Raw genomic sequence first — 26,030 nt, forward strand, 5'->3', positions numbered from 1 at the left:
GCGACATCAATACAAGGTGGGCATTTTGTAATTCACAAAAAAATGTGGAGGATGCGGGCATCGATCCCGCTACCTCTCGCATGCTAAGCGAGCGCTCTACCATTTGAGCTAATCCCCCGATGTGTCAGTCCGTGACCACATGAGTTTATAAACGAATAGTTGTCAAACACATCACTATGGTGCTGGAAATTGTTCAGTTAATGTACTTATTACTTCTACACAGCGGCAGCCACAGTGAGTCTACGCAAAACTAACATTTCCCTTATTCCCTTTTTCATCTGAATGATCTAATTTGGCTTATACTGTACTGAGTCATATTGGGTGGGTGGAGTAATTGTATGACCAGAAGATGGCGAGCGGGGTTGGAAGTGAGTAAATGAGCCTGCTGTCAAATTAGATACTGTATATGCTTTTTTAATGCATGGCATCCAAGTGTTCATGAACCGTTTGCACACGATAGTCATGCAATTGATCTAAAGTTGGACGGCATTGCAGATCGGTCAATTCTTACAAGCCTACCCCTGCTAGCACGAGCGTTGAATGAATGGCTCACTCTTCTCTTCGTTAGCTGACCAGTTAGCAGAAGCTCGCTAGTTAGCTATAGTAAGTCACCAGCAAAACATTGCTGGTATGTGCTTGTGCGTATTTATGCGGAAGTTAATAGTTTCATATGTCCGCTTAGAAAGGTGTTGCTATGGGTGCTTCGTGACTTTTGAAATATTCATAGGGCATTTCGTAACACTGCTCTCAAGGTGGTGGCTAGCTCTGGCTAGTGCAACATTTATTTTCACCCGTCCATACATGGGGTAGTCTTGGTATTCAGGGTGGCCTAACCTTCTTTAGTTATTTATCTGAGATCTTCTTTCATAATTGTTAGTTCACACAATGGGATTTGTTTTGCAGGATCTTGGGACATCCTGACCTGTAAAATATAATGTGATTAAAAACATATATTACCTGTCCTGACTAATAAGTGGGCGTCCCCCCCCTATCCACTCCTTATCTGCAGAACACAAGTTGCTTGCCATGGGGCCAACGGAGCCATGCTCGGTGAGGGAGAAGCTGTGCTTGGCCACCTCTGTCATGAAGAGTGGGGACCAGAACTGGTAATGCAGCATGCTTTGTCGACCTACATCATATTACTCTAATATTTAAGGTAATTGTCAGGCAGTTGATTATGCGAGGAAAGATTTTCGAATAGAACTGGTCAGTCGAATAGGAATTGTGACGCTGTAAATATAGGATATCCATACCCACAGGGTGTCTGTCAGTCGAGCCATCAAACCATTTGCAGACGCAGGACGACCCCCTGACTGGTTCTCACAAAAGGTAGGCTATGCTTCAATAGATGAACACCATGAACAAACAAGAACCTGATGATAGCATCTAAAATATATTAGCCTTGGTGCCCACAATGCAGTAACCCTATGGACTCTTGCCGAAAGGGTTGATTGAGTGAGATTGGTGGCATGTGTCCTTCAGCGGTTCGCCTATATACATTTAACAACAGCACACCGCTGTTTTCATTTTTTATTTGTTATTTTATTTTAGATAATCATTTTTGGCATGGTTACATGTTTTCAGTTAAACAACTAAAACCAGATATAAAGTGTATAGAAAATGTAATTGACCAATATGTTTTTAAACAAGATCATCTTTGAGAACTAACAATTATCAAAATAAAAACTAGACAGTTGAGGAGAATCTAAAATGAAAAAAGAAAAATGCCATGGCATGGGACCCCCATTGATTTAATGATAATGTTTGAGTCACTCAGATAGCATAAAAACATGACATAAGCCATGGAAGAATATGTAGAATTGCAGGAAATTAGCTTTAAGACGGCAACATTTTGTCTCTGCTGCCAAGAGCAGGGCCTCTAAAACGGTGCTGATGGTCACGCCCACAGCCACGCCCCCCTCACACTAACTTTTCCACTGCTGCTGAAAAGAATCCTCGGGGAAACACTGGTACTTTGCATATTAACTGTACTTTCCCGAGCCCTGTTCATTTTCCATCATTGTCCTCTTCCACTGCCCTGGACTGTCAATAAACTGAGTGTACAAAACATTATGAACACCTGCTCTTTCCATGACATAGACTGACTGAAAGCTAGGATCCCTTATTAATGTCACTTGTTAAATCCACTTCAATCAGTGTAGATGAATGGGAGGAGACCGGTTCAAGGAGGGTTTTAAGCCCAAAGGCAATTGAGACATGGATTGTGTGTGTGCCTTTCAGAGGGTGAATGGGCAAGACAAAATATTTAAGTGTCTTTGAACGGGGTATGGTAGTTGGTGTCAGGCGCACCAGTTTGTGTCAAGAACTGCAACGCTGCTGGGTGTTTCACTCTCAACAGTTTCCCGTGTGTATCAAGAATGGTCCACCACCCAAAGGACATCGAGCCAACTTGACACAACTGCGGGAAGCATTGGAGTCAACATGGGCTAGCGTCCCTGTGGAACGCTTTCGACACCTTGTATAGTCCATGCCCCGACAAATTGAGTCTGTTCTGAGGGCAAAAGGGGGTGGTGCAACTCAATATTAGGAAGGTGTTCTTAATGTTTTGTACACTCAGTGTATATGCAGCCAGTTGAATTCAAGGAAATAACTGGCTTACTCTTCTCTCTCCCTATCGCTCTCCTTTTCATCTAGCACTGTGCCTCCCAGTACTCAGAGCTCCTGGAGACGACAGAGATCCCAAAGTGAGCACAGCAGTCACCGTTTATGTCGATGTCTTTTCCCGTGTGCGACTGGATCTGTGATGGTCCTGCTGTTGCATTCCCTACGACCAGAGGGGGGTCGGAGAACACGGATAGTGTGGCTAGCGTGTTAGTCTGAAGGAGGCAGCTAATGGTTTATGGATGACATGATCTTGTCTGGGTTATGTTCATGACGCGGGTATCTCTCGCCAGACGGAAGCGGGGTGAGAAAGGCGAGGTGGTGGAGACGGTGGAGGATGTGATCGTGTGCAGGCTCACGGCAGAGAGGATTGAGGAGCTGAAGCGCTTGATCAGAGACACACAGGAGAAGCACAGGTACGCAGGCTTTGTGCTATCTCTGATCGAGGTGGGACTATCTATTCAAGAGACTCGCGGCCTTCGGTAGATCTTTGCTGCTACTTTATTGACCCACTGATGTCAACTGTTGGTCTGCTGCATTCACAGAAAGCTGAAGAAAGAGGCAGAGCTGATCCAAGCCGGGCACCTGGACTCCAAACTTGAGGAGCTATGGGGAGAGATTGTGCAGTATGAGACTTTCTGTTAACTATTTCTGTATCTCATTACCTGTATCTATTTGTGTTTTTCGGGGGGGGGGGATGACTTTCTGTGCCTGTCAGGAAGAAGAAACAGGAAGAGGAGGAGGCAGACGTGAAAAGAAAGGCCATAGATACAGCCTATCTAGGTAAAAGATAACCCACTTCATGCACACCACAAGCTGCTTTTGCCTGTAGCTTTCCGTTACCTGCTCAGTAAACATAACACTATTTCCTTCTATTGCTCCTTGGTCACCCCTTTGTATCAGTCTTATTCCAGACCTTGTAGAACTCAATATACCAGGAAGTATACAGGTTGATTCAGATGTTTTTTTATGTTTGTTGAATGATTCAATAAACCCACAGGGGATGTTGAAATAAATATCATGCCAAGGGGTTTGGATGAGGAGCTCCATCAGAAAGTATGTCTAAGGCTGAGATGGATGTGTACACAGCCACAAACGCGGGTCAAAGTCATTAGTGGCTCAACTGTAGTGTGATTGGTCAAACTAAGAACAGTCTCACCCCGACGCCCCACCCCCCTTCCAGCCAGACAGGCGGTGAAGAACACCCCTAAACGAGCACTCTCCCCCGGGGTGCGGCTCGCCAAGTCTCGAGTTCTGCCAAGGGGACATACCCCAGAGCACACCCGAGGACCCCAGCACCTCAGTGACTGTGAGTCCCTGTCAGCTACAGGGGAACGGGGCAGGGGCAGGTAGAGAGATGATTGGAGTTCAGTAAAAACATTCTGTTTTTGTCAATTTGATGTGCTGCCACATGCTACACGAAATGCCTTTTCTTCGGTCTGCCTGCCCTACTCCCTTGCATGTTATATCCCTCCTTTTCCTTTTTCCCAACTTCATTTCCCCCCTCCTCTCCGCAGACCCCAGAAGCAGCAGGGTTCATGCCCCTGACTGAGGCCTGTGGGATGGTTGGTGCAGAGTCAGGCCTGGGCACTCTTCTGGATGACTCCCCACAAAAGAAGCTCATGGGCCAGAAAGCCACGCCACCACCATCCCCTCTCCTCTCTGAGCTACTGAAGAAAGGCAGTTTCATACCCACAAGCCCCAGACTGGTATGTCGGAGAGGAAACACTATATTATGCCATAGGGATTGTTCACTTCCATACTATTGAAAAACATTCACATGTAACGACCCATAGAGCCATTTCAACATCTCAGACTCATCGTCAGATGATTCCTGTTGCAGTTACAGAGGTGCTGTGTTTGCCTTATAGGTTGGAGATGGTGACCTGCCTGGTAATATGACAATAGCACATGACCTACAGCTCACAGGCTCCATTCTCCCTGGCTGTCTAGCAACAGGTACACACACACACACACACACACTTGTGCCATTGCATAAACACCCAGCAGAAAGCTTGCTTCTAGAATGTTTGCAGATGTGTACCTGTCCATGTATGCGTTTGCTAAACTTAGGTAGTCAAATAGTAAAAATGTTGTATTGCTTAGCGTGGCATTTGTGATTATAGATCAAGGCTTTGCGTGTTTGTGTGTGTGTGTGTGTCCGTGTGCGCTAGGTGCCCCTACACTCTCTCGTCTGCTGGAGGCCGGGCCTCAGTTCTCAGCTCCGCTGGGCTCCTTGGCCAGCAGCACAGACTCCTCCAGTGCCCTTCTCACTGCTGCTGCACCCCCCCACTATGGACTCCCCCGCCTCACTACACACAGGTCTCTCCCGTTCCCTCCCTCTGCTTTTATACAGGTCCTCTTCCTTCTTTTCTCGTCGTCACTTCCTCCCCAGCATCTTTTCTGTGTCTTTTCAACTGACCACCACACTACTGTACATGGCATCTCATTCCATCTCATCTCATCTATATATATATTTTGTGTGTGTGTGTGTATGTATGTATGTATGTATGTATGTGTGTGTCTGTATATAGGCAGGGATGAGGTGGAGGCCTCCCCGTCTGGCCCAGAGGAGGGGACAGAAGAGGGCCTAGTGGCGGTGCCCTACATGGGAGATGAATTGGACCTGGAGACAGTGGGGGACATCATCGCCATCATTGAGGATAAGGTGCTCGTCCTCCGCCTCGTGCACCTAAAAACGTTGATGGATACCTGTTCTGCCTATAAAGCCATAGTTATATCAGCCTTCTCTCTAATAATAACTACATAATAGGTCTTTCTGAGGTGTTTTGAAGTGGTGCAGGTAGGCTAGCGTTTTAAGTGCATTGGGCCAGTAACCGAAAGGTTGTTGGTTCGAATCCCAGAGCAGACTTGGTGAAAAATCAGTTTATGTTCCCTTGAGCAAAGCACATAACCCTAATTGCTCCTGGAAGTCACTCTGGATTAGAGTGTCCTGCTAAATGAAAAAAAAGTGACCGGCTCTAATCTCTCACCCTATAGGGTGATGAGAATGCAGAAGCTTCGGATGCGGCTGCAGTGGAGGCCGCTCTGTCCCTGTGTGAGGAGACGTCCTGTCTGGCCCCCCCTGGGAGCCCGGGCCCTTCAAGCCTCCTGAGTCTAACCCTGCCAACCCCACACGGGCCCCACAAGCCTCCTCCTACTCCTCCCCCCTCCACGGCAGTCTGGAGGTGAAGAGGGAGAGCCTGGAGACACGGGGTGGGGCCTCTGCATGTGACAGCCTGAACAGCTGTACCTCAGGGTACACACACCCCCTGGGCATCAGTGGCCTTTCTCCCTCCTGCTCGTCTATGATGCTGGAGCACAGCCAGCCTATTGGCACTCGTCTGCAGCATGGGGTCATGTGCGGGGCCAATGGGGAGGGAAGCCCTGTCTCTCCCCATGCCACCATCAAGTGTGAGAGTGAAGAGTGGATGCAGCAAGGAGCTGACACACCACACGCAGGTATACACACACTCCTAGCCCTGGCACATCAAACTGACAGCCATAGAAGATGCCAAAATCAACCTGTTGTGTTCTTAGCATGACTGCCTGTTTCTCTCTCTCTCTTTTCCCTTTTTCCCTCAGACTCTGAGGGTGGCTCACATGACAAGAGGACACTCCAAGGTACACGTCCCACTGAAGAGAGAACAGACTTGAGCTGAGACCTGTTTTCCTTTTGTTAGAACAGGGCTCTTCAACCTTTTCTTGCCAAGGGACCCCCGCCCAGGCGACCCAGGGAACCCCATCATAAGTTAATAACAAAAAAGTCCTGTCTTATTATCAATCACATTCAGTTATAAAGCCCTTTGAGCTACATCAGCAGATGCTACTAAGTGCTTATACAGAAACCCAGCCTAAAACCCCAAACGGCAAGCAATGCCGATGTAGAAGCACAGTGACTAGGAAAAACTCCCTAGAAAGGCAGGAACCTAGGAAGAAACCCAGAGAGGAACCAGGCTCTGAGGGGTGGTCAGTCCTCTTCTGGCTGTGCCGGGTGGAGATTATAAATGTACATGGCCATTAAGGCCAGGTTGTTCTCCAAGATGTTCAAACGTTCATAGATGAGCAGCAGGATCAAATAATAATCACAGTGGTTGTAGAGGGTGCAACAGGTCAGGACCTAAGCAGTAAATGGTGAATCATCAGGTGAATGGTAATGACAAGAAGAAGTAATCAACATTTTCAAATGAATTGATTTGGTAGATAGTTTTTTGTTAATTTGACCTCCCACACATTATAATTGGAAGAGGAAGTATACACTAGCAGGTCCTTTTTCAAAGCCTGTGCGAGATACTCCGATGAGCGGAATTTGCTCAGTATCAGGAGGACAAAGGATTCTCCTCTTTTCTACTGTAGGTATCTTACTCAGTCTCTGTACCCGTGTTGCGTGTGAAGGAGGAAGAGGAGGGGGAGCGACGTAGAGGAGAGACTGAAGAGGACAGCTATAGTCTGCACACAGCCTCCTCTCTGCAGCTCCACACCACCTCAGACTCTAACCCCAGCAGCCCTGCCTCCTCCAAGTTGTGAGTCTCACACGCGCACACACACACACCACCAAGCATGTCTATATCACGTCAAAACTCCTTCTTCCCTTTCTTGGTCTATGCAGTTCGATGTGCAGTGAGGACCAGGAGGCCAGACAGGCTCAGAAGATCTGGAGGAAAGCCATCATGCTGGTATGGCGAGCAGCCGCCAATCACAGATAACAAGCTCGCTCATGGAACCCAGGGCTACAGCAGGACCATGCAGCCTGCCTCTCATTTTAGCTTTTGAAAGTGATGCCCTTGCTGTTTTCCTGGCGCAGGTATGCTAATGTGTTCCTGCAGCCTGTGACTGATGACATTGCCCCGGGGTATCATAGTATTGTGCACAGGTAAGCACTGACCACTGACACAGGCGACAGGCGCTTTCTCTGCTGGCTTGGTCACCCCCCTCCCCCATTTAGTTGACCTGTTGGACACTCTGACCATCTCCGTTCTCCTCCGCCCCAGGCCCATGGACCTGTTGGACACTCTGACCATCTCCGTTCTCCTCCGCTCCAGGCCCATGGACCTGTTGGACACTCTGACCATCTCCGTTCTCCTCCGCCCCAGGCCCATGGACCTGTTGGACACTCTGACCATCTCCGTTCTCCTCCGCTCCAGGCCCATGGACCTGTTGGACACTCTGACCATCTCCGTTCTCCTCCGCCCCAGGCCCATGGACCTGTTGGACACTCTGACCATCTCCGTTCTCCTCCGCTCCAGGCCCATGGACCTGTTGGACACTCTGACCATCTCCGTTCTCCTCCGCCCCAGGCCCATGGACCTGTTGGACACTCTGACCATCTCCGTTCTCCTCCGCCCCAGGCCCATGGACCTGTTGGACACTCTGACCATCTCCGTTCTCCTCCGCTCCAGGCCCATGGACCTGTTGGACACTCTGACCATCTCCGTTCTCCTCCGCCCCAGGCCCATGGACCTGTTGGACACTCTGACCATCTCCGTTCTCCTCCGCTCCAGGCCCATGGACCTGTTGGACACTCTGACCATCTCCGTTCTCCTCCGCTCCAGGCCCATGGACCTGTCCACCATTAAGAATTGAAACATTGCATTGAAACCGGTCTGATCCGCACCACGGCAGAATTCCAGCGGGACATCATGCTGATGTTCCAGAACGCGGTGATGTACAACAGCTGTGACCATGATGTGTTCCACATGGCCCTGGAGATGCAGAGGGAAGTCCTGGAGCAGATCCAGCAGTTCCTGGCCACACAGCTCATCATGCAGATCTCAGAGTCGGTCGTCAGCGCCAAGAGCCTGAGGGGCCGGGAGAGCACCCGCAAGCAGGACCCCTCGGACAAGGTGCTCCTCTCAGTGGGACCGCACGGGACGGAGGGTATTAAGATAGGGGGTGGGAGGAGAGGAGAGAGTATTGGGAATGGAGAGTCTAGGAGAGGAAAGGAAAGTGAGGATTTGGGGATGCAAGAAGTGACAGATTAGGGATCTGTTTAACTGCAGAGGAAAGGAGAGGACACAAGTCTCTTACCTTTTGGAAGGCAGCTAAACACACTCCTAGATCTTATAGGAGGGACGCCATGTATGTCAGTCAAGGGTGTTTTCCTAATGCATGATCATGTGCTTCGGTGTTAATTTGATCCATTTCCCCACTGACATCCTTCTCTAGTCTCCATTCTGAGTTGCTCTCGATGGAGACCATACAGTTGGTGGGCTTCATGGGCTTAGATGGTGATGAACTCATGATAGTAGATAGGAACCTGACTCCCTCCGATAATACTGCTAATGCTGTTGAATTGCATTACAGACACGAACACAAAATAGTCAAACGCACACACTGCACCCATACCTGTGCAGATTTAGGGACAACGCGAGACAAAGATCCCTTGCGAGTCCACGCCGTTGAAATCAAATCAAAGTTGATTTGTCACATGCACAGGAAACAGCAGGTGTTAACAGGGGTGTGAAATGCTTGCTTTGCAAGCTCTTCCTCAACATGCAGTAATACTAAGTCATATAAAATAAATACACACCAGAAACTACACTGTATACAAGGTCAGTACAGTACCAATCAATGTCAGGGATACTGGTGATAGTGTAGGTAAGGCTATGCATATGTAATCTGGTTAAATATCTCTCAACTCTCTCAACTGTCAATCTGATACACACACACACACACACACACACTGATATTTTCTTTCTCATCCTTCATTCTTCATCTTTTACTGCCTCTGTTTCTACGCTTGTGTGTGTGTTAGCTTTTTGTTAGCTTCATTGATCTGTGTTTGTATCTGTGTTGTGTGTGTGTGTCTGTCGTGTGTGTGTGTAGCCCACTTCACTGCATCAATGTGTGTAAAGACATAGCCATGGCAGCGCTCCAACCTTGTGTTCCTCTCCAGTGTCTCTGGCTGATAGATAGTCTCAAAGCAGGAGAGAGGCTCAAGGTTTAGGGGTGGGGGGGTTTAGAATGAGTTGTTTTGGATTTAGTGGAGCAGATTCAATTTGTATTATAGTATTTGTTTTGGATCAGCTTTAATATTGCATGTAGATTGTGGCTTCTATCAGTGTAATTGTCTGCATCATTTCCAATCCCCCTTTATGTTTAAACACACACCTACTCATTCAAAGGTTTTTCTTTATTTTTAATAAAGACTAATAGTGAAGACATCAAAACTATGAAATAAGACATATGGAATAATGTAGTAACAGAAAAAGTGTTAAACAAAAAAATATATTTATATTTGAGATTCTTCAAAGTAGCCACCCTTTGCCTTGATGACAGCTTTGCACACTCTTGGCATTCTCTCAACCAGCTTCACCTGGAATGCTTTTCCAACAGTCTTGAAGGAGTTCTCACATATGCTGAGCACTTGTTGACTGCTCTTCCTTTACTCTGCGGTCCAACTCATCCTAAACCATCTCAATTGGGTTGAGGTTGGGTGATTGTGGAGGCCAGGTCATCTGATGCAGCACTCCATCACTCTCCTTGGTCAAATTGCCCTTACACAGCCTGGAGGTGTGTTTTAGGTCATTGTCTGGTTGAGAAACAAATGATAGTCCCACTAAGCGCAAATCAGATGGGATGGCGTATCGCTGCAGAATGCTGTGGTAGCCATGCTGGTTAAGTGTGCCTTGAATTCTAAATAAATCACAGACAGTGTCACCAACAAAGCCCCCCCACACCATCACACCTCATCCTTGCTTCACGGTAGGAAGCACACATGCAGAGATCATCACTCTGCGTCTCACAAAGACCCGGCAGTTGGAACCAAAAATCTCAAATTTGGACTCATCAGACCAAAGGACAGATTTACCACCCGTCTAATGTCCATTGCTCGTGTTTCTTGGCTCAAGTGGTTTCTTTGAAGCAATTCGACCATGAAGGCCTGGTTCACGCAGTCTCCTCTGAACAGTTGATGTTGAGATTTGTCTGTTACTTGAACTCTGTGAAGCATTTATTTGGGCTCCAATCTGAGGTTGGTAACGCAAATGAATTTATCCTCTGCAGCAGAGGTAACTCTGGGTCTTCCTTTCCTAGGGCGGTCCTCATGAGAGCCAGTTTCATCATAGCGCTTGATGGTTTTTACAACTGCACTTGAAGAAACTTTCAAAGTTCTTGACATTTTCCACATTGACTGGCCTTCATGTCTTAAAGTAATGACGGACTGTCATTTCTCTTTGCTTATTTGATCTGTTCTTGCCATAATATGGACTTGGTCTTAGACCTATTTGGTAAATCTTCTGTATGCCAACCCTACCTTGTCACAACACAACTGATTGGTTCAAACACATTTAAGAAGGAAACAAATTCCCCAAATTAACTTTTAACAAGGCACACCTGTTTAATTGAAATGCATTCCAGGTGACTACCTCATGAAGCGGGTTGGTTGAGAGAATGCCAAAGAGTGTCCAAAGTTGTCATCAAGGCAAAGGTTGGCTACTTTGAAGAATTGCAAATATAACATTATATTTTTGATTTGTTAAACACTTTTTTGTTGGTTGCATGATTCCATATGTGTTATATATTTGGAGTAAACTAATGAATACTTAGGCTTCTACTTCCAGTTCCTACAGACGGTATATTTTACAATAGTTATCGTTTGTTTATTTTTAGGCCCAGGCTTCAACTACCCTCAACCCCTCCCATCTTTCTCTATCTCGTCCAGTTTTCGAGCCGACGCATAATTTTTCCACTGTGATGTTTCACGAAAGTTCTCAACCTCTCTATTCTCGTCGTTTCTACAGATTGTAAAACGAAAGATGCATCTTTTTGCTACGAGTATTATACTATAGTATTTGAAACTAAAGTTATTTGCAGTGCTACAGAATATTCATATTTGGCCAAAAGTCACATGGTTCATGTTGTTGCATTTTGGAGCTCACGTTTTCAAGATGAAATGCTTATATTTAGTTCATCACAAACAACAACAAAAAGGCTCCAACGATATCTTCACAATCCAAGTGAGGAATTGGTTACCCACCTGCGTTTAAGTGAAGGAGTTGGGTCAGTTGTTGGACCACTCCTGTGAGAAGATGGATCCTGCTTCCCACAGGTTTATATTCTATACAGTATTTATAGTGTCCATGACCGGTGGTGTTCACTTACTTTATACCCTCCATGTTTTTCCCTATTATATGATGCACCTCATTTCTCAATCTTTTTGGAGGGGGTCTGTCTTTTTTTATTTTTTTTCTGCAGTTCTCTTTTCTTTTAGAGTGTGTCGTCAGCGTGTCGTCACTGTGTGTGCTCCACGACTCCTCTTCTTTCCTTGTTCTGTGTGTCTTTGTTCCCTCTCTCTGACTATCCTCTGTCCTCTCACAGGACAAGTGTCCCCGTGGCCTCTCCTGCCTTCCTTCTCTCTCTCTTTGTAAGTACCTCGTCTGCAGGTTACGAGCTGCAAGACGACAGCTGGGGTATCTGCATTCTGGCCCCAAGTCCGATTGAATACTTGCCTGACGACTCATCCTGAATAAGATTTTCGTTGCTCTTATCGATTCACTCCATGCTGAACCTGCTATCCGGGAAGTTGTTTGTGCTGTCATCAAAAATGACGTGATTCGTGTAGGCCGGCTCTGGCCCAGCCCATTGGTTTCCGGGGACCAATCAGAGCGGTCAGAATGGGTTCGCATTCGAGAAGCAAATCCAGACTCATCATGGAGAAGAAACATTAGCGGGAGTGCCGTTTGGCTGGAGCGATGTGGATGGGTAGACAGGCAAATTGAATACCCCTGATCTATAGTATTTTTTTTCTTAAATTTCCTCTCTTTCTCTCCCTCTTTCTCTCTCTCACACACATACGCTCCTAAAAACACACGCAGGCAAAGAAACACAAATTGTCTCGCTAACTTTCATGCACACAAGCTAATTGACCCATGCGTTTGCAAGTTGCATTGAGTCTAAATGTTGAACCATGTTCAAACAAACACTAAATATGAGGGCCAGTCTGTCCGGTGTTGTCTAGGATGATGGCATTGGACCAGAGTTAACCCATCTCCTCTCTGTGCTTCTACAGGATGGGGGCACCAGGGGGCGCCGTTGTGCCATAGAAGCTGACCTGAAGATGAAGAAATGAGTCGCAGCTCCCTGCAGATGACTCTGGATGGAGTACAACTGATTGGTACCCCCCTATCCATGGTCATGTCCCAGTTGATTAAGGTAACGAAGGACACCACAGTCTGGGTCACTGTCGTTTCATGTCCTCTCACTTCAACTGGACACGGTGTGTCTGGCTGAGAGAGCAATGCAGTTCCTGAATTGCAGTTTAGAGTAAACGCAACCCCAGCACTGAGAAACACATACTCCAACTCCTGAATCGAGTCCCCCTCTTAAACTGAGCAAGGCATTGTGACGTAGAGAAACAGAGTGAGGAACAGTTGACTGAATAAGATGACCAGGGTCGTACTGTATGTGTCTGTCAACACAAAACTGAAATACCTTGCATTGTGTATGTGTTTCATGAGTTTAAGTCCTTTGTATAGTATTGTACAGGCGTGTACATATGGTGCCTTTTTTAAAGGCAATGAATGTTTCAAAATAATACATATTTGTTGCAAGATTGTGGTCCCCCAACTTAGCAAACCAGGTAGTGTGTGATTTTTGTTTTGTTTTAAGGAAATCCCACAAAAAGGACTAAGGCTGGGACTCTAAGGCAATCCGTTTGAGCATCGTCGACAATGCGCTATTTAAAGGCAATGTTCCCAAGTTCGTGGAGACGGCATTTATGGTAAATGCTGCATGTCGGCTCAATCGGAAATGGGCACATTGTCCACAGCGTGTGATTTAACTGATTCCCGCCATAAGCTCGGGTGTAACACCAGTATATACAGTGCATTCGGAAACTATTCAGACCCCGGAGTTGCTGCACAGCTATTTTCAGGTCTCCAGAGATGTTCGATTGAGTTTAAGTCCGGGCTCTGGCTGGGCCTCTCAAGGACATTCAGAGACTTGTCCTAATGCCACTCGAGCATTATCTTGGCTGTGTGCTTAGGGTCGTTATCCTGTTGGAATGTGAACCTTCGCCCCAGTCTGAGGTCCTGAGCACTCTGGAGCAGGTTTTCATCAAGACTCTCTCTGTACTTTGCTTCGTTCATCTTTCCCTCGATTCTGACTAGTCTCCCAGTCCCTGCCACTGAAAAACACCCCAACAGCATGATTCTGCCACCACCATGCTTCACCGTAGGGATGGTGCCAGGTTTCCTCCAGACGTGACGCTTGGCATTCAGGCCAAAGAGTTCAATCTTGGTTTCATCAGACCAGAGAATCTTGTTCTCATGGTCTGAGAGTCCTTTAGGTGCCTTTTGGCAAACTCCAACTGGGCTGTCATGTGCCTTTTACTGGGGAGTAGCTTCCGTCTGGCCACTCTTATCATAAAGGCCTCATTGGTAGAGTACTGCAGAGATGGTTGTCCTTCTGGAAGGTTGTCCCATCTCCACAGAGGAACTCTGGAGCTCTGTCAGAGTGACCAATTGGGTTCTCGGTCACCTCCCTGACCAAGGCCCTTCTTCTCCGATTGTTCAGTTTGGCCAGGCTGGCCAGCTCTAGGAAGAGGCTTGGTGGTTCCAAACTTCTTCCATTTAAGAATGATGGAGGCCACTGTGTTCTTTATGGACAATTCCTTCGACCTCATGGCTTGGTTGTTTCTCTGACTTGCACTGTCAACTGTGGGACCTTTTTATATAGTCCAATCATTTGAATTTACCATAGGTGGACTCCAAGTTGTAGAAACATCTTAAGAATGATCAATGGAAATAGGATGCACCTGAGCTCAGTTTTGAGTCTCATTACGTATGTAAATAAGGTATTTGTTTTTTATTTGTAATAAATTTGCCAAAATTTCTAAACCTGTTTTCGCTTTGTCATTATGGGGTATTGTGGGTAGTTTCATTTTAGAATAAGTTTGTAACGTAACATTTGTAAAAAGGCAAGGGGTCTGAATACCTTCCAAATGGACTGTGTGTGTGTGTGTGTGTGTGTGTGTGTGTGTGTGTGTGTGTGTGTGTGTATATGTATGTATGTATGTATGTATGTATGTATGTATGTGTGTATAACTCAACAAAAACATAAAGTATATATATATACACACGTGTATGTATGTGTGTATAACTCAAAGATAATTAGTAGAAATCCAAATAACTTTACAGATCTTCATTGCAAAGGGTTTGTTCAATGAACCATAAACAATTAATGAACATGCACCTGTGCAACGGTCGTTAAGACACAAACAACTTACAGACGGTAGGCAATTAAGGTCACAGTTATGAAAACTTAGAAAACACTAAAGAGGCCTTTCTACTGACTCTGAAAAACACCAACAGAAAGATGCACAGGGTCCCTGCTTATCTGCGTGAACGTGCATTAGGCATGCTGCAAGGAGGCAATGTCCGTACTGCCAAGAGTGTGTAAAGCTGTCATTAAGGCAAAGGGTGGCTACTTTGAAGGATCTCAAATATAAATATATTTTGATTTGTTTAATACTTTTTTGGTTACTACATGATTCCATATGTGTTATTTCATAGTGTTGATGTCTTCACTATTATTCTACAATGTATAAAGTATTAAAAATAAAGAAAAACCCTTGAACGAGTAGGCGTGTCTGTACTTTTGGCTGGTACTAACTCAAAAAAAGAAATGTCCTCTCACTGTCAACTGCGTTTATTTTCATAGTAGTAAAAATAAAATCAAAAACAGAATGAGTAGGTGTCCAAACTTTTGACTGGTACACTAATACATATTAGTGGGCGGCAGGTAGCCGAGTGGTTAGAGCGTTGGGCCAGTAACCGAAAGGTTGCTAGATCAAATCCCCGAGTTGACAAGGTAAAAATCTGTCGTTCTGCCCCTGAGCAAGGGAGTTAACCCACTGTTCCTAGACCGTTATTGTAAATAAGAATTTGTTCTTAACTGACTTGCCTAATCAAAAAGAAAGCTGTATGTATATATATATATAATTAAGAGACCACTGCAAAATGATCAGTTTGACTATTTATAGGTATGTGTTTGGGTAAAATGAACATTTGTTTTATTCTATAAACTGACATTTCTCCCAAATTCCAAATAAAATATTGTAATTTAGAGCATTTATTTGCATAAAATAACTGGTCAAAATAACAAAAAAAAGATACAGAGTTGTCAGTCCTCGAATAATGCAAGGAAAATAAGATCATATTCATTTTTAAACAACACAATACTGTTTTAACTTGAGAGTTCAGAAATCAATATTTGGTGGAATAACCCTGATTTTCAATCACAGCTTTCATGCGTCTTAGCGTGCTCTCCACCAGTCTTTCACGTTGATGTTGTGTGACTTTATGCCACTCCTGGCACAAAAAGCAGCTCGGCTTTGTTTGATGCCTTTTGACCATCTTCCTCTTGATCACATTCCAGAGGTTTTCAATGGGGTTCAGGTCTGGAGATCGGGCTGGCCATGACAGGGTCTTGATCTGGTGGTCCTCCATTCACACCTTGTGACCTTAATTGCCTACCGTCTGTAAGCTGTTAGTGTCTTAACGACCGTTCCACAGGTGCATGTTCATTAATTGTTTCTAGTTCATTGAACAAGCATGGGAAACAGTGTTTGAACCCTTTACAATGAAGATCGGTGGATTTTTATGAATTATCTTTGAAAGACCGGGTCCTGAAAAAGGGATGTTTATTTTCTTTGCCGGGTGGGTGTGTGTGTTGTGGGGGTGCTTTGCTACAGGAGGGACTGGTGCACTTCACAAAATAGATGGCATCATGAGGAATCAAAATTACGTGGATATATTGAAGCAACATCTCAAGACATCAGTCAGGAAGTTTAAAGCTTGGTCGCAAATGGGTCTTCCAAATGGACAATAACCCCAAGCATACTTCCAAAGTTGTGGCAAAATGGTTTAAGGACAACAAAGTCAAGGTATTGGATTGGCCATCAAAGCCCTGACCTCAACCCTATAGAACATTTGTGGGCAGAACTGAAAAAGCATGTGCGAGCAAGGAGGCCTACAAACCTGACTCTGTTACACCAGCTCTGTCAGGAGGAATGGGCCAAAATTCACCCAACTTATTGTGCGACGCTTGTGGAAGGCTACCCGAAGCGTTTGACCCAAGTTAAACAATTTAAAGACAATGCTACCAAATACTAGTTGAGTGTATGTAAACTTCTGACCCACTGGGAATGTGATGAAATAAATAAAAGCTGAAATAAAATATTCAACTATTATTGACATTTCACATTCTTAAAATAAAGTGGTGATCCTAACTGACTTAAGACAGGGAATTTTTACTAGGATTAAATGTCAGGAATTGTGAAAAACGGAGTTTAAATGTATTTGGCTACGGTGCATGCAAACTTCTGACTTCAACTGTATATGAGAGAGAGAGTGAGTTGTATTTCTATTTTATTTCACTAGTTTCACTGCATGTTGAAGCTCAAAGCCGAAGAGTTTCACTGTACCCTGCAATCACACCTGTAACCCTGTACATGTGACTATTAAACATTCTGAATCTGAATCAGTTGGAAAATGGGAGTATAGCATCAGGAAACAAAACAAAAGCTCCCCAGAGACACCAGTAGATTGTTTTAAGATTTTATTCAACCAGCTTGAAAACCTGCTCTGGCAGCACAAATCAACGGGACACCAGAGTTTAGCCAAGGGACCACTAGGTTTCCAGTTAACATCAGGTCTAATCTGTAATCCGTTTACCGCCCCCAGCCCCATCCTGTCGGTCTGCCACTAGTTTGGCCGTTAACCCTCCGTCTGCTGGATTTATGATCTGACTAAAAGGAAAGGTCAAGCATTAGAAGATTGAGACTATTTACTGAAACAACTGTTCCTTTTGGAGAAACCAAAACTAAAGCATGTTTAAAAGCTCTTTTAGTAAAGTTAGTCGATGACATGAAATGGGCAGGATGTGTGGATTGCTCTTAATGTCCTTCACAGAGAGTTGCGGTGTAGCGGCCGACTGAGCACCTGATGTGTAACACAAAGACCTGGATCAACTATGCATGCATCAGGGAATAGGGACGTCGGGCTCAGAATTAAACAGCATCAAAAATGTGCTCGAGAAGGAAATGACCAAATAACGGACAATAAATACAACTAACAGCAACGCTGTCTGGCAAAGTCTTAATGCACGGCAAATGAAAAGGAGAAGAAAGGGATTGACGTATCGGTCTTCACATAAAACAGAGATCCGCGGTTAAATTGTACGTGGATCTAATACGCTAGAGATGTATAGCTCTTGCCTTGCTTTGTTTCTCTAACGAGCAGGCGTGACAAATCTACACATTTTTCCTTCACAGTTTAAGACCCTATAGAGCGGTCTTTTCAAATAGAATCTCTCACATCGTTTGCCTCTGTATCTGAACCTTGCCTGGCTTCGCAATTAAAACGTTCTTCCCAGTTCAAAACGAAGTCACGGCTCTAGCTATGCTCTTTCCCAATACCTACTCAATATACTCAAATGTAACCCACGCCACAGAAATCCAGATAAAAATGAGTAACCCACCAGTACTAAACATGCTTCAAACAGGTGACTAACAGAAAGTGTATGTATGAACAGAACCATATTCTCAAACCTTGTAAGCAAGCCCATATTCCTTAATGTAAGGAAGTAGAAACAAGGCTCCTGTACATCAATACAACAATCCCAGAGCCAGCCAGGCAGGGCTTCATGTTATCTACAAAGAGCCAGGCTTGGCAGCTTACAGTACATGCTCCTCCACTTTCTTCCATCCGAGAGGAGAGAAGGCACAATGTTTCAATTCAAAATGGCTTTGGCTGCCACGGTGCTCTAACCAGAGAGAAGAGACAATTCTTCTTCTTCTTAAAAAAAAAGTGACCCGATTTTGAATAAATAAATGAAATTAAAAATTTCAAACGAGTAGTGTCGAATTCCCAGCTGCAAAGAGATGCCTCCCTCTCCTGTCTTAAGCCCCTCATTCTCCTCTCTGTCGGCCCACAAAGCGGTACAGCTTGTCACAGTTGTCCAGCTTTAGAGACTCAGCCTTCGCCTTCAGCCTGTCATCACGGTACAGTTGGGCAAGGTTCGCCAAGTCCGACTCTGAACGAGGATGGAGAGAAAAACATATCAGCTTATATATGGATCAAATTCATACTCTGCAACATGGATAAACCATGCGTGGCTGCCTCAGTCAACATGTCTCCAAATGGGGACCGTGCCAAGCTGCCAGGATCTGACTGCAGCTGGACTTACTCTGCTGTTTCTCCTTCCAGCAGCTGCTCTGCAGGTGTTCAATGTAATCACTCTCTATGGTTTTCTCCAGCTCCTCCAGGGACTCCCCACGGTACTCCTTCTGGAAGCCCTTGTCCACGTAGTAGGGCACACCCATATTCTGGGTCTCCCGGGAGACCACCAGACCCATGGCCCTGAAAGACAAATATACAGTCAGTCCCACTACAGGCAGACTTAAGGGGGAAATACAAGTCACACCGTACCCGCATACGCAGGGGTGGGCAACTCCAGTCCTCGAGGTCCTGATTGGTGCCACAGTTTTGCCCCAGCTCTAATCACCTAATCATGATCTTCAGTTTAGAATGCAATTTGATTCAAATCAGCTGTGTTTGCTAGGGATGGAGAAGAAGTGCGACGTCACGTCAATCAGGCCCTCGAGGACTGGAGTTGCCCACCCCTGCTCTTAAAAGGGTCCTCATGCACTCTGCACCCAGTTGTTACCATGGAACTAGTCTGAACGAGGCTCATACGCATGCAGTCTACTTTAGAGGCAAACGTGTCGTCAAGAAGCTTGGTTGAATGTGGTTGACTCACGGTTTGTAGAAGAGACTGTAGGGAGGGTTGGTGGCCATCAGTTGGGTCACAACAGATATGAGGATCAGCACCAGCACAGGAAGAAGCTGCAGGAAGGCAGTGAAGGTGTTCTGCTGAGGAAAGGCAACGCCAGAAAGATATGTTAAAGCAACAGTTTACACCAAACCATATACCTGTAAATACATGTCAAAATCAATCTGCAGTAATGTTTCTAGGACTCTATTGCAACAACAACAAAAAAGCTTGGTTACTCATTTTCACAGTTGGTCCGTTTCATTGGTCAACCTTTAACTGACCCTCTTGGAGCGGCATAAGGTTCTCATTTTTATTGCCTATTGTAGCACTGCATAAAAGGGAAATAATATCCAAAATGGCAGAAACAGGATCAAAAACCCAATCTTAAAGAGATCTAAATGTAAGACCCAGCATTAATTGTGAACACATAGGAAATACATACGCTGTAGCCATGCGAGTTAAACTGTACGCCCATAGAAAAATCCGCTGTAGCTCTGTTGGGTTAATCACACAGCTACAGAACATCTATGATGTGAACTGGCGGGAGTTTCTAGGAGATTCCTCCTCATGTGGGCACTGACTGACCGGACTGCGGTTCTCCTCCACTTCCTCATCGCGCCTCTCATATGCACGTCGCCGACGAGGCTGGTAGAAGTTAGAGTAGGTGGCGCCTCTGTTTGTGTACACATGGATGTTGCCTGAGGGAGCAGAACACACGCGTAACTACTACGCAACAACCGACAACGACAAGGTGACTAATCCAAAATGAAAGGAACAAGAGAGAGAGAACGCACACGCCATCTCTCTTTCAGACACATACATGCACACAGTTCCACCAAGGTTATTATCAGTTTTTATTTCTATTCGTTTTTTCTATGTTTATTTGAAAATGTGAGTTTTAAGTTTGTTTTCTGACTTGATTTACTAGTTTTAGTTTTCATATTATTTAGTTTCAGTTTTAATGTTAAGGACAAAGTAGACTAGGCGTGGGAGGCTCAGAGACATTTCAGTTTTGTAGGCCTATAATTTGGGGGGATTTGACTTCTTGCCACAGGGGCAGTAATACATAAATTGATAGGTTTAAATTGTAAAGTGAACCTTATTGTGACTTGGATTTAAAACAATTAGTGCCTAGACTGGTTGCAGAAATACGGAAGAAAACTTGCCTATTTTTACACTAAAATGTTTAAAGCTTTTTCAGATTTAGTAGTACATGTAAGAAACAAGTAGCTACATCTGAAAGAGAGGAAAAAACAACAAAAGAAGTCATGGCACATTTGTTAGCTACAGTGATGCGCACTAGTCTCGGAAATCACAGGCCTAGGCAACAGCAGGTCTGGGGAGGATGTCTCTTGGACATTTTGAAAGGGGGGGGGGATTGTTCCAGAGAGGGTCGTCTCTGCAGATACGGCGGTGAGACGCATCCCATTTCCCACTCCCCTCTGTTCCCAACTGACGCAGACACTTCTACAGACGTGTCTGCAGGAACATCGGTACATTGTGGGAGGCAACCGGTCAAGTCTTGAGAGACTAGTGATGCACACGCTAGGCTTATTTGAACCATTGTCATCTCCTGGCGGCATTTACCTGCCAGATAAAGCAAGCATGAAAACCCCATTGGGGGGGAAAAAAGAAGCTTAAACCCCATTGGGAGGAGCTTGAAAACCCCATTGGGGGAAAGCTTGAAAGCCCAATTTCATTTTTGCCCAAAGTTTAGAAGAAAACAAACTAAAACTGAACATAATTGGATGTTTTTCATATTTGAGTTAGTTTCAGTTTTTCAAAATGGGTTTTTCACTTTATTTCCGTTTACAAAAGTCTACATGATTTGTTTTAGGGCTCCATTCAATCTACCGCTGAAGCGTTACAGATTACGCAATAGAAATGTAAAGGTAATTTCCGATTGAGCCGAACATATGCAGCGTTTCCCGTGAAAACGTTTCCTTTCAATTTCAATCACGCTGTAACCTTTTCAGTTTACTCCTAATAACCTCGACTTACACACACACACACACACACACACACACACACACACCTTACCTGTGGGAAATCTTCCTCCAAAGAAGATATTGAAAAGCTCTTCAGGGGAGATGTCAGCCTCAAAGTTCCTGTTGAAGTTGCGGTAGTGTCCGTGGCGAGCTTGGGCTGAGGAGTGGGTGGTGCTCTCAGAGGGAGCCTGCTCTCCGTACTGGTCATACTTATGACGCTGCTCAGCATTGCTCAGCACTGCATACGCATTGCCTATCGCTGTAGAGGGGGGAAAAAACAAACACTTATCAGGCCTATGATTGATGCTCTTAGTGTGTCGTTGTCTGACTTGATGCACATGCCGGGCCACAATAGCATGATAATTAAGGAGCTAATTATCTGCACCAGCAGTCCCACAATATACAGAGGCCCTATTTATTCATCTATTTTGTTGTTAGAATTTTTTTTAAATTGCTCAGAGGAGAAAGATGTGACTCAGATGAGATCAGGTCAGGGAAACACAGCACTAACAGAGGCATCCCTTTACCTTTAAATGCATCTGTGGCTCCCGGGGCACAGTTCTTGTCAGGGTGGAACTTCAGTGCCAGCTTCCTGTATGCCTTCTTCAGATCTTCATCGCTAGAGTCTTTAGGAACGCCCAGGATCTCATAGAAGTCCTTGCATTTCTTTATCCTGCAATGGATCAAACCCCACAAAGATTAGTACGAAATCTGATACCAAAACAGGACAATGTGCATTTGCCCTTTCACTGGGCGGACATCTTGACAAAATGTAGCGAAAGTCTATAAGTGCTCAAAATGAACGTAGGCCTATCACTCAGGTACCTGAGAACACCCTGACGCTGATCCTCTGTGTAGGTCTTCTTCTCCTCGTTGGCCCCTTTGCGCGCTTCCTCTCGATCCCCGTCCTCTTCATTGGATCGAAAGCCACGCGGTGGGGGTATGTGGGGCTCCTCTGGAGCAGCAGAGCTTCCATTCCTCACTATGGCATCAATCAGCACTGATGGAGAGATCAGGCATGGGTGCAAATATTAATAGAAGAAATAGCCAGTCTGGACAGGTGTGTACCTGAAACATGTATTCCCCTAACCTAGTCCCTTCTTGTCAGAAGATGATGAGTTACTTATACTGTGTGTACAAAACATTAGGAACACCTTCCTAATATTGAGTTGCACCCACTTTTGCCCTTAGAACAGCCTCAATTCGTCAGGGCATGGACTCTACAAGGTGTCAAAAGCGTTCCACTGGGATGCTAGCCCATGTTGACTCTTACAGTTGTGTCAAGTTAGCCGAATGTCCTTTGGGTGGTGGAACCTTCTTGATACACACAGGAAGCTGTTGAGCATGAAAAACCCTGCAGCGTTGCAGTTTGACACACTCACAGCGGTGCACCTGGTATCTATTACCATACCTCATTCAAAGGCAATTTGTCTTGCCCATTCACCCTCAATGGCACACACACCATCATTGTCTCAAGGCTTAAAAATCCTTCTTTAATCCATCTCCTCCCCTTCATCTTACACCAGAGGTCACCAACTGGTAGATCTCTAAGGGATTCCTAGTTGATCACCAAACATTTCTGTAAAAACCCAACGAAAAAGCCTTGGGCTCCTATTTTCTTTTTTTGCGCTGTTGGCTGTAGGTGCACTTGATTCAACAGCCCTAGCGCCGGCAAGACAAAGTGTCCTACCCGGCAGGCCCAGAGAGCAAATCAAGTGCACCAGAAGGCCTACCGCTGGCCAGTCAAATAGCTCAGATCACCATGTCTGCACAGTTTGCGCCTTATAGACTGTAAAAAAAACAAAAAGCCTTGAACGCACAGCAAAGTTGATACTGTGAGATTTCAAAACCATCACTAGAGAGACAATGAATACAGCAAAGAGCCAGCTGCTGTTTTTACGAGTAACTTCATGTTCAAGTTGTTACTCAGCACCACCAACACCTTGTTCAACACATAAGATGCTGCAACCAGCTAAATTGTAATGAGTATAGCAAAGAGACAATTTATGCTTGATCCGAAAATGTGTTCGGAGGCGCCGTGTGGACGGTGTGACGCAATTGCGAAGCCTCCGGAGACACGCAAGAGGCCAAACCGAGCTCCTGTACCGCATGACCTGCTCCGCTCAAATGTTTAAACAATGCTGAGGGCTCCGTATAGACATGATTGGTTGTTGGTCGGTGAGAGCGGATGGGTCCTGTATAAAACACAAACTCACCTCCTTGACAACAGCGTAGCTCGGCAAAACACAAGTAGTACGAATGTCCAGAGTTCTGCAGAGGCCATACCACCATAAATGCTGCACGGCCAATGCGGATGTCCGAATGACCATGCAGAGCCTGTAAGTGTTCCGATAACCTTGCGTTATCATTAGCAGCTTGTGTCTTTTTTAATATTGAGGACTATTTCATTTGTGGGGGGGGTCATAGGAGTAACATGAATTGGTGCATGCGGCTATTTGGAGCTCTCAGCAATGTTACAACATTTGGGAGGCGCACAGCGATGCGGTACGAAGCTCAGTTTGGCCTCTGCATGCATCTGGAGGCCCCGCGATTGCATCACACCATCCACACGCCTCCGACCACATTTTCAGATCAAGCTTAAATTGGCTCTTAAGTTTCGCCATCAGCTGGAAGACTTGTGTCCCCCTTTTCTCAGCAGAAGGAGGGAGAGAGAAACGGTGAGAGGCAGCTTCACCACTGCTCCCTCCCTCCCCTCAGATGCAGGCCATCAGCCCAGCTCACTTAGCTGTGCCTCACAAGTAATACAACAAATGATCTATGAACAGTGTGATCATATACAAAATATTTTTAAATATAATTTCAAAATGGTCTGAGAAGAACAGCATTGGCAGGGCAATTCCGACATAGCCAATATGTAGTGATAATGTATTGGGCTTATAGCCTACTGCACAAATCTCATTGCTACAGAACGGTTTTTAAATGGTTAATGTTAAATAGGCTTACGTTTTTTAAGTCGTTTTATATTATATGACTGATCTTCACTCAAAAGGTTGGTGACCAATGATCTACACTGATTTAACAAGCGACATCAATAAGGGACCCTTATGGGTCAGTCTGTCATGAAAAGAGCAGGTGTTTTGAAGAAGAAAAAAAACATTTATTTTTAAATGTAACCTTTATTTAACCAGGCAAGACAGTTAAGAACAAATTCTTATTTTACAATGACGGCCTACCGGGGAACTGCCTTGTTCAACAATAACAACCAATTTGTCTGGCTGACAGCTGCACCTCTAGGTTGAGTTATAACACGGCAAGTAAAGTCAAATAAACATTACTAGTTACAGTAACTATACATTGTAGTGTGGCCTACAGGTTATAAAAAGTAAATCCACTTACAGGCACAAACATGCTATCTAAAAAATATTGTTTATATTATAAGCCCGACCATGTTGTAAATATTCAGATGACATACATAACACATTCGCTGATTCGAGCATACATTATGCAATTCACATTCACAAGATACAGACGTTGCACTTTCTATTTTTACATTCAAGTTGGCAAGCAAGGCTAACAAGACGGCCATTACGGGACACTTACCTCTGGCCCGAGTGCTGGGAAATATTTTCTGGGCTTCATACAACAGTTGAAGGGCCTTTTCTCTCCGCCCTGACCGCAAGCACAGCTTTGCTTTCTCTATCAACCGATCTGATTCGGCTCTATCCATTTTGACAGCTGTTCGATAGCTAGCTACTGTAGCTAGCTTGTTACCGTTAGCTTGTTCTCAGAGGCCTGCAACCCCAATTAGCTACAGTACGCTAGCTACACAAATGCGGTTGACTGCCTGAAATTGTAAGATTTTAGCTAAGCTAGCTATCTTATGTTCAGAAGTACCTGGACGTTGTATGTCAACTCAATTAACGGTAACGAACTAGCTTTGTTTACGTCCAGATAAGAAGCTAACGTTAGCTAAGCTAGCCAGCAATCGGTTAGCTACGATATTTCGCCGTAACTATCAGGTATCATAGCGATGATGACGACTGCCACAATTCAGACACGAACACCGGTGCAAGCGCGCCTATTCAAGTCGACATACAAAACTGAAGTAGTACAAATCCGTGCATGACTGAGAAATGTAATACCGACATTATAGAACTGGTGTGATTTGTTTCAGGTTACCACAACACTAACCAATCACTTCCGGGGTACGGAATCTTTTAAACGTTCTAAATAAACCTTCCGAGATGAAAGTAGAAAAGTGCCAATAACCTGTATTTAATAATTGTCTAAACAGTCATTCATATTTGATCATATGCAAGTGAAATTTACTGGGGGAGGTGGATACTGGTCCAACTCAACATATCATGAAAAAAATGCACCCCACTCCCCAACGTAAAACCTACTGTATAAAAACAAATCGTTTAAAAAGTGATCGGGATTGTGCAATAAAGTTGAGATCTTATTTCCATTGTGGTCCCTAAATTTGCAGCAGCATATGCTACAGTAATATAAGGACTGAATGCACGTTTAATGTACACATCCCCACCTGGCTTTCCAGGGTCATCTTGTTTTTTAACATAGCTACCTACATCTATGGGTTTTTCTGTCGTGCGAAATTTGCGGTATCCTATAACATAGTATTGGATAAGGGCACAATCATTTATTTTTGATTTTTTACTTGGG

General features: G+C 44.9%; 2 protein-coding genes, 1 non-coding gene and 1 pseudogene across 5 annotated transcripts; 2 read left to right on the forward strand and 2 right to left on the reverse strand.

Moving 5' to 3' along the window:
* Nucleotides 1-45: 45 nt before the first annotated feature.
* On the reverse strand, nucleotides 46-118 carry trnaa-agc (transfer RNA alanine (anticodon AGC)). The gene has a single exon. It is a non-coding gene; the product is annotated as a tRNA-Ala (tRNA).
* A 116-nt stretch (nucleotides 119-234) lies between these two features.
* Nucleotides 235-14,459, forward strand: LOC118389723 (bromodomain-containing protein 8-like; annotated as a pseudogene).
* LOC118390483 (bromodomain-containing protein 8-like) lies at nucleotides 3,274-5,886 on the forward strand. Of its 2 annotated transcripts, XM_035781091.2 has the most exons (6): nucleotides 3,274-3,405; nucleotides 3,806-3,931; nucleotides 4,140-4,331; nucleotides 4,494-4,581; nucleotides 5,157-5,290; nucleotides 5,623-5,886. In XM_035781091.2, exons 3-6 carry the CDS (start codon nucleotides 4,161-4,163, stop codon nucleotides 5,812-5,814), a joined length of 585 nt encoding a protein of 194 aa, XP_035636984.2. In that variant the 5' UTR covers nucleotides 3,274-3,405; nucleotides 3,806-3,931; nucleotides 4,140-4,160; the 3' UTR covers nucleotides 5,815-5,886. The 2 variants fall into 2 exon arrangements, with proteins under 2 accessions (XP_035636984.2, XP_035636983.2); XM_035781090.2 differs by lacking the exon at nucleotides 3,806-3,931.
* A 2,707-nt stretch (nucleotides 14,460-17,166) lies between the features above and the next one.
* Nucleotides 17,167-25,565, reverse strand: LOC118390485 (dnaJ homolog subfamily C member 18-like). 2 transcript variants are annotated; one of them, XM_035781093.2, is made up of 8 exons: nucleotides 24,948-25,565; nucleotides 22,212-22,386; nucleotides 21,914-22,059; nucleotides 21,439-21,645; nucleotides 19,984-20,096; nucleotides 19,384-19,493; nucleotides 18,811-18,983; nucleotides 17,167-18,657 (listed from the first exon to the last, which is right to left on the reverse strand). In XM_035781093.2, exons 1-8 carry the CDS (start codon nucleotides 25,072-25,074, stop codon nucleotides 18,533-18,535), a joined length of 1,176 nt encoding a protein of 391 aa, XP_035636986.1. In that variant the 5' UTR covers nucleotides 25,075-25,565; the 3' UTR covers nucleotides 17,167-18,532. The 2 variants fall into 2 exon arrangements, with proteins under 2 accessions (XP_035636986.1, XP_035636985.1); XM_035781092.2 differs by having other exon boundaries at nucleotides 19,384-19,496; nucleotides 24,948-25,564.
* Nucleotides 25,566-26,030: the final 465 nt, after the last annotated feature.

The sequence above is a fragment of the Oncorhynchus keta genome, chromosome 11 (assembly GCF_023373465.1).
Source record: "Oncorhynchus keta strain PuntledgeMale-10-30-2019 chromosome 11, Oket_V2, whole genome shotgun sequence".
Taxonomy (NCBI): domain Eukaryota; kingdom Metazoa; phylum Chordata; class Actinopteri; order Salmoniformes; family Salmonidae; genus Oncorhynchus; species Oncorhynchus keta.

What these genes read in the sequence shown, in the direction of transcription:
- LOC118390483 (XM_035781091.2), top strand. Translation starts at nt 4,161, where the DNA reads ATGCCCCTGACTGAGGCCTGTGGGATGGTTGGTGCAGAGTCAGGCCTG. An exon ending in CCCTGGCTGTCTAGCAACAG is followed by an intron (nt 4,582 to 5,156) that starts GTACACACACAC and finishes GTCTGTATATAG; the next exon opens with GCAGGGATGAGGTGGAGGCC. An exon ending in TCGCCATCATTGAGGATAAG is followed by an intron (nt 5,291 to 5,622) that starts GTGCTCGTCCTC and finishes CTCACCCTATAG; the next exon opens with GGTGATGAGAATGCAGAAGC.
- LOC118390485 (XM_035781092.2), bottom strand. Translation starts at nt 25,074, where the DNA reads ATGGATAGAGCCGAATCAGATCGGTTGATAGAGAAAGCAAAGCTGTGC. An exon ending in CAGCGTCAGGGTGTTCTCAG is followed by an intron (nt 22,060 to 22,211) that starts GTACCTGAGTGA and finishes GATCCATTGCAG; the next exon opens with GATAAAGAAATGCAAGGACT. An exon ending in AGCCACAGATGCATTTAAAG is followed by an intron (nt 21,646 to 21,913) that starts GTAAAGGGATGC and finishes CCCCCTCTACAG; the next exon opens with CGATAGGCAATGCGTATGCA.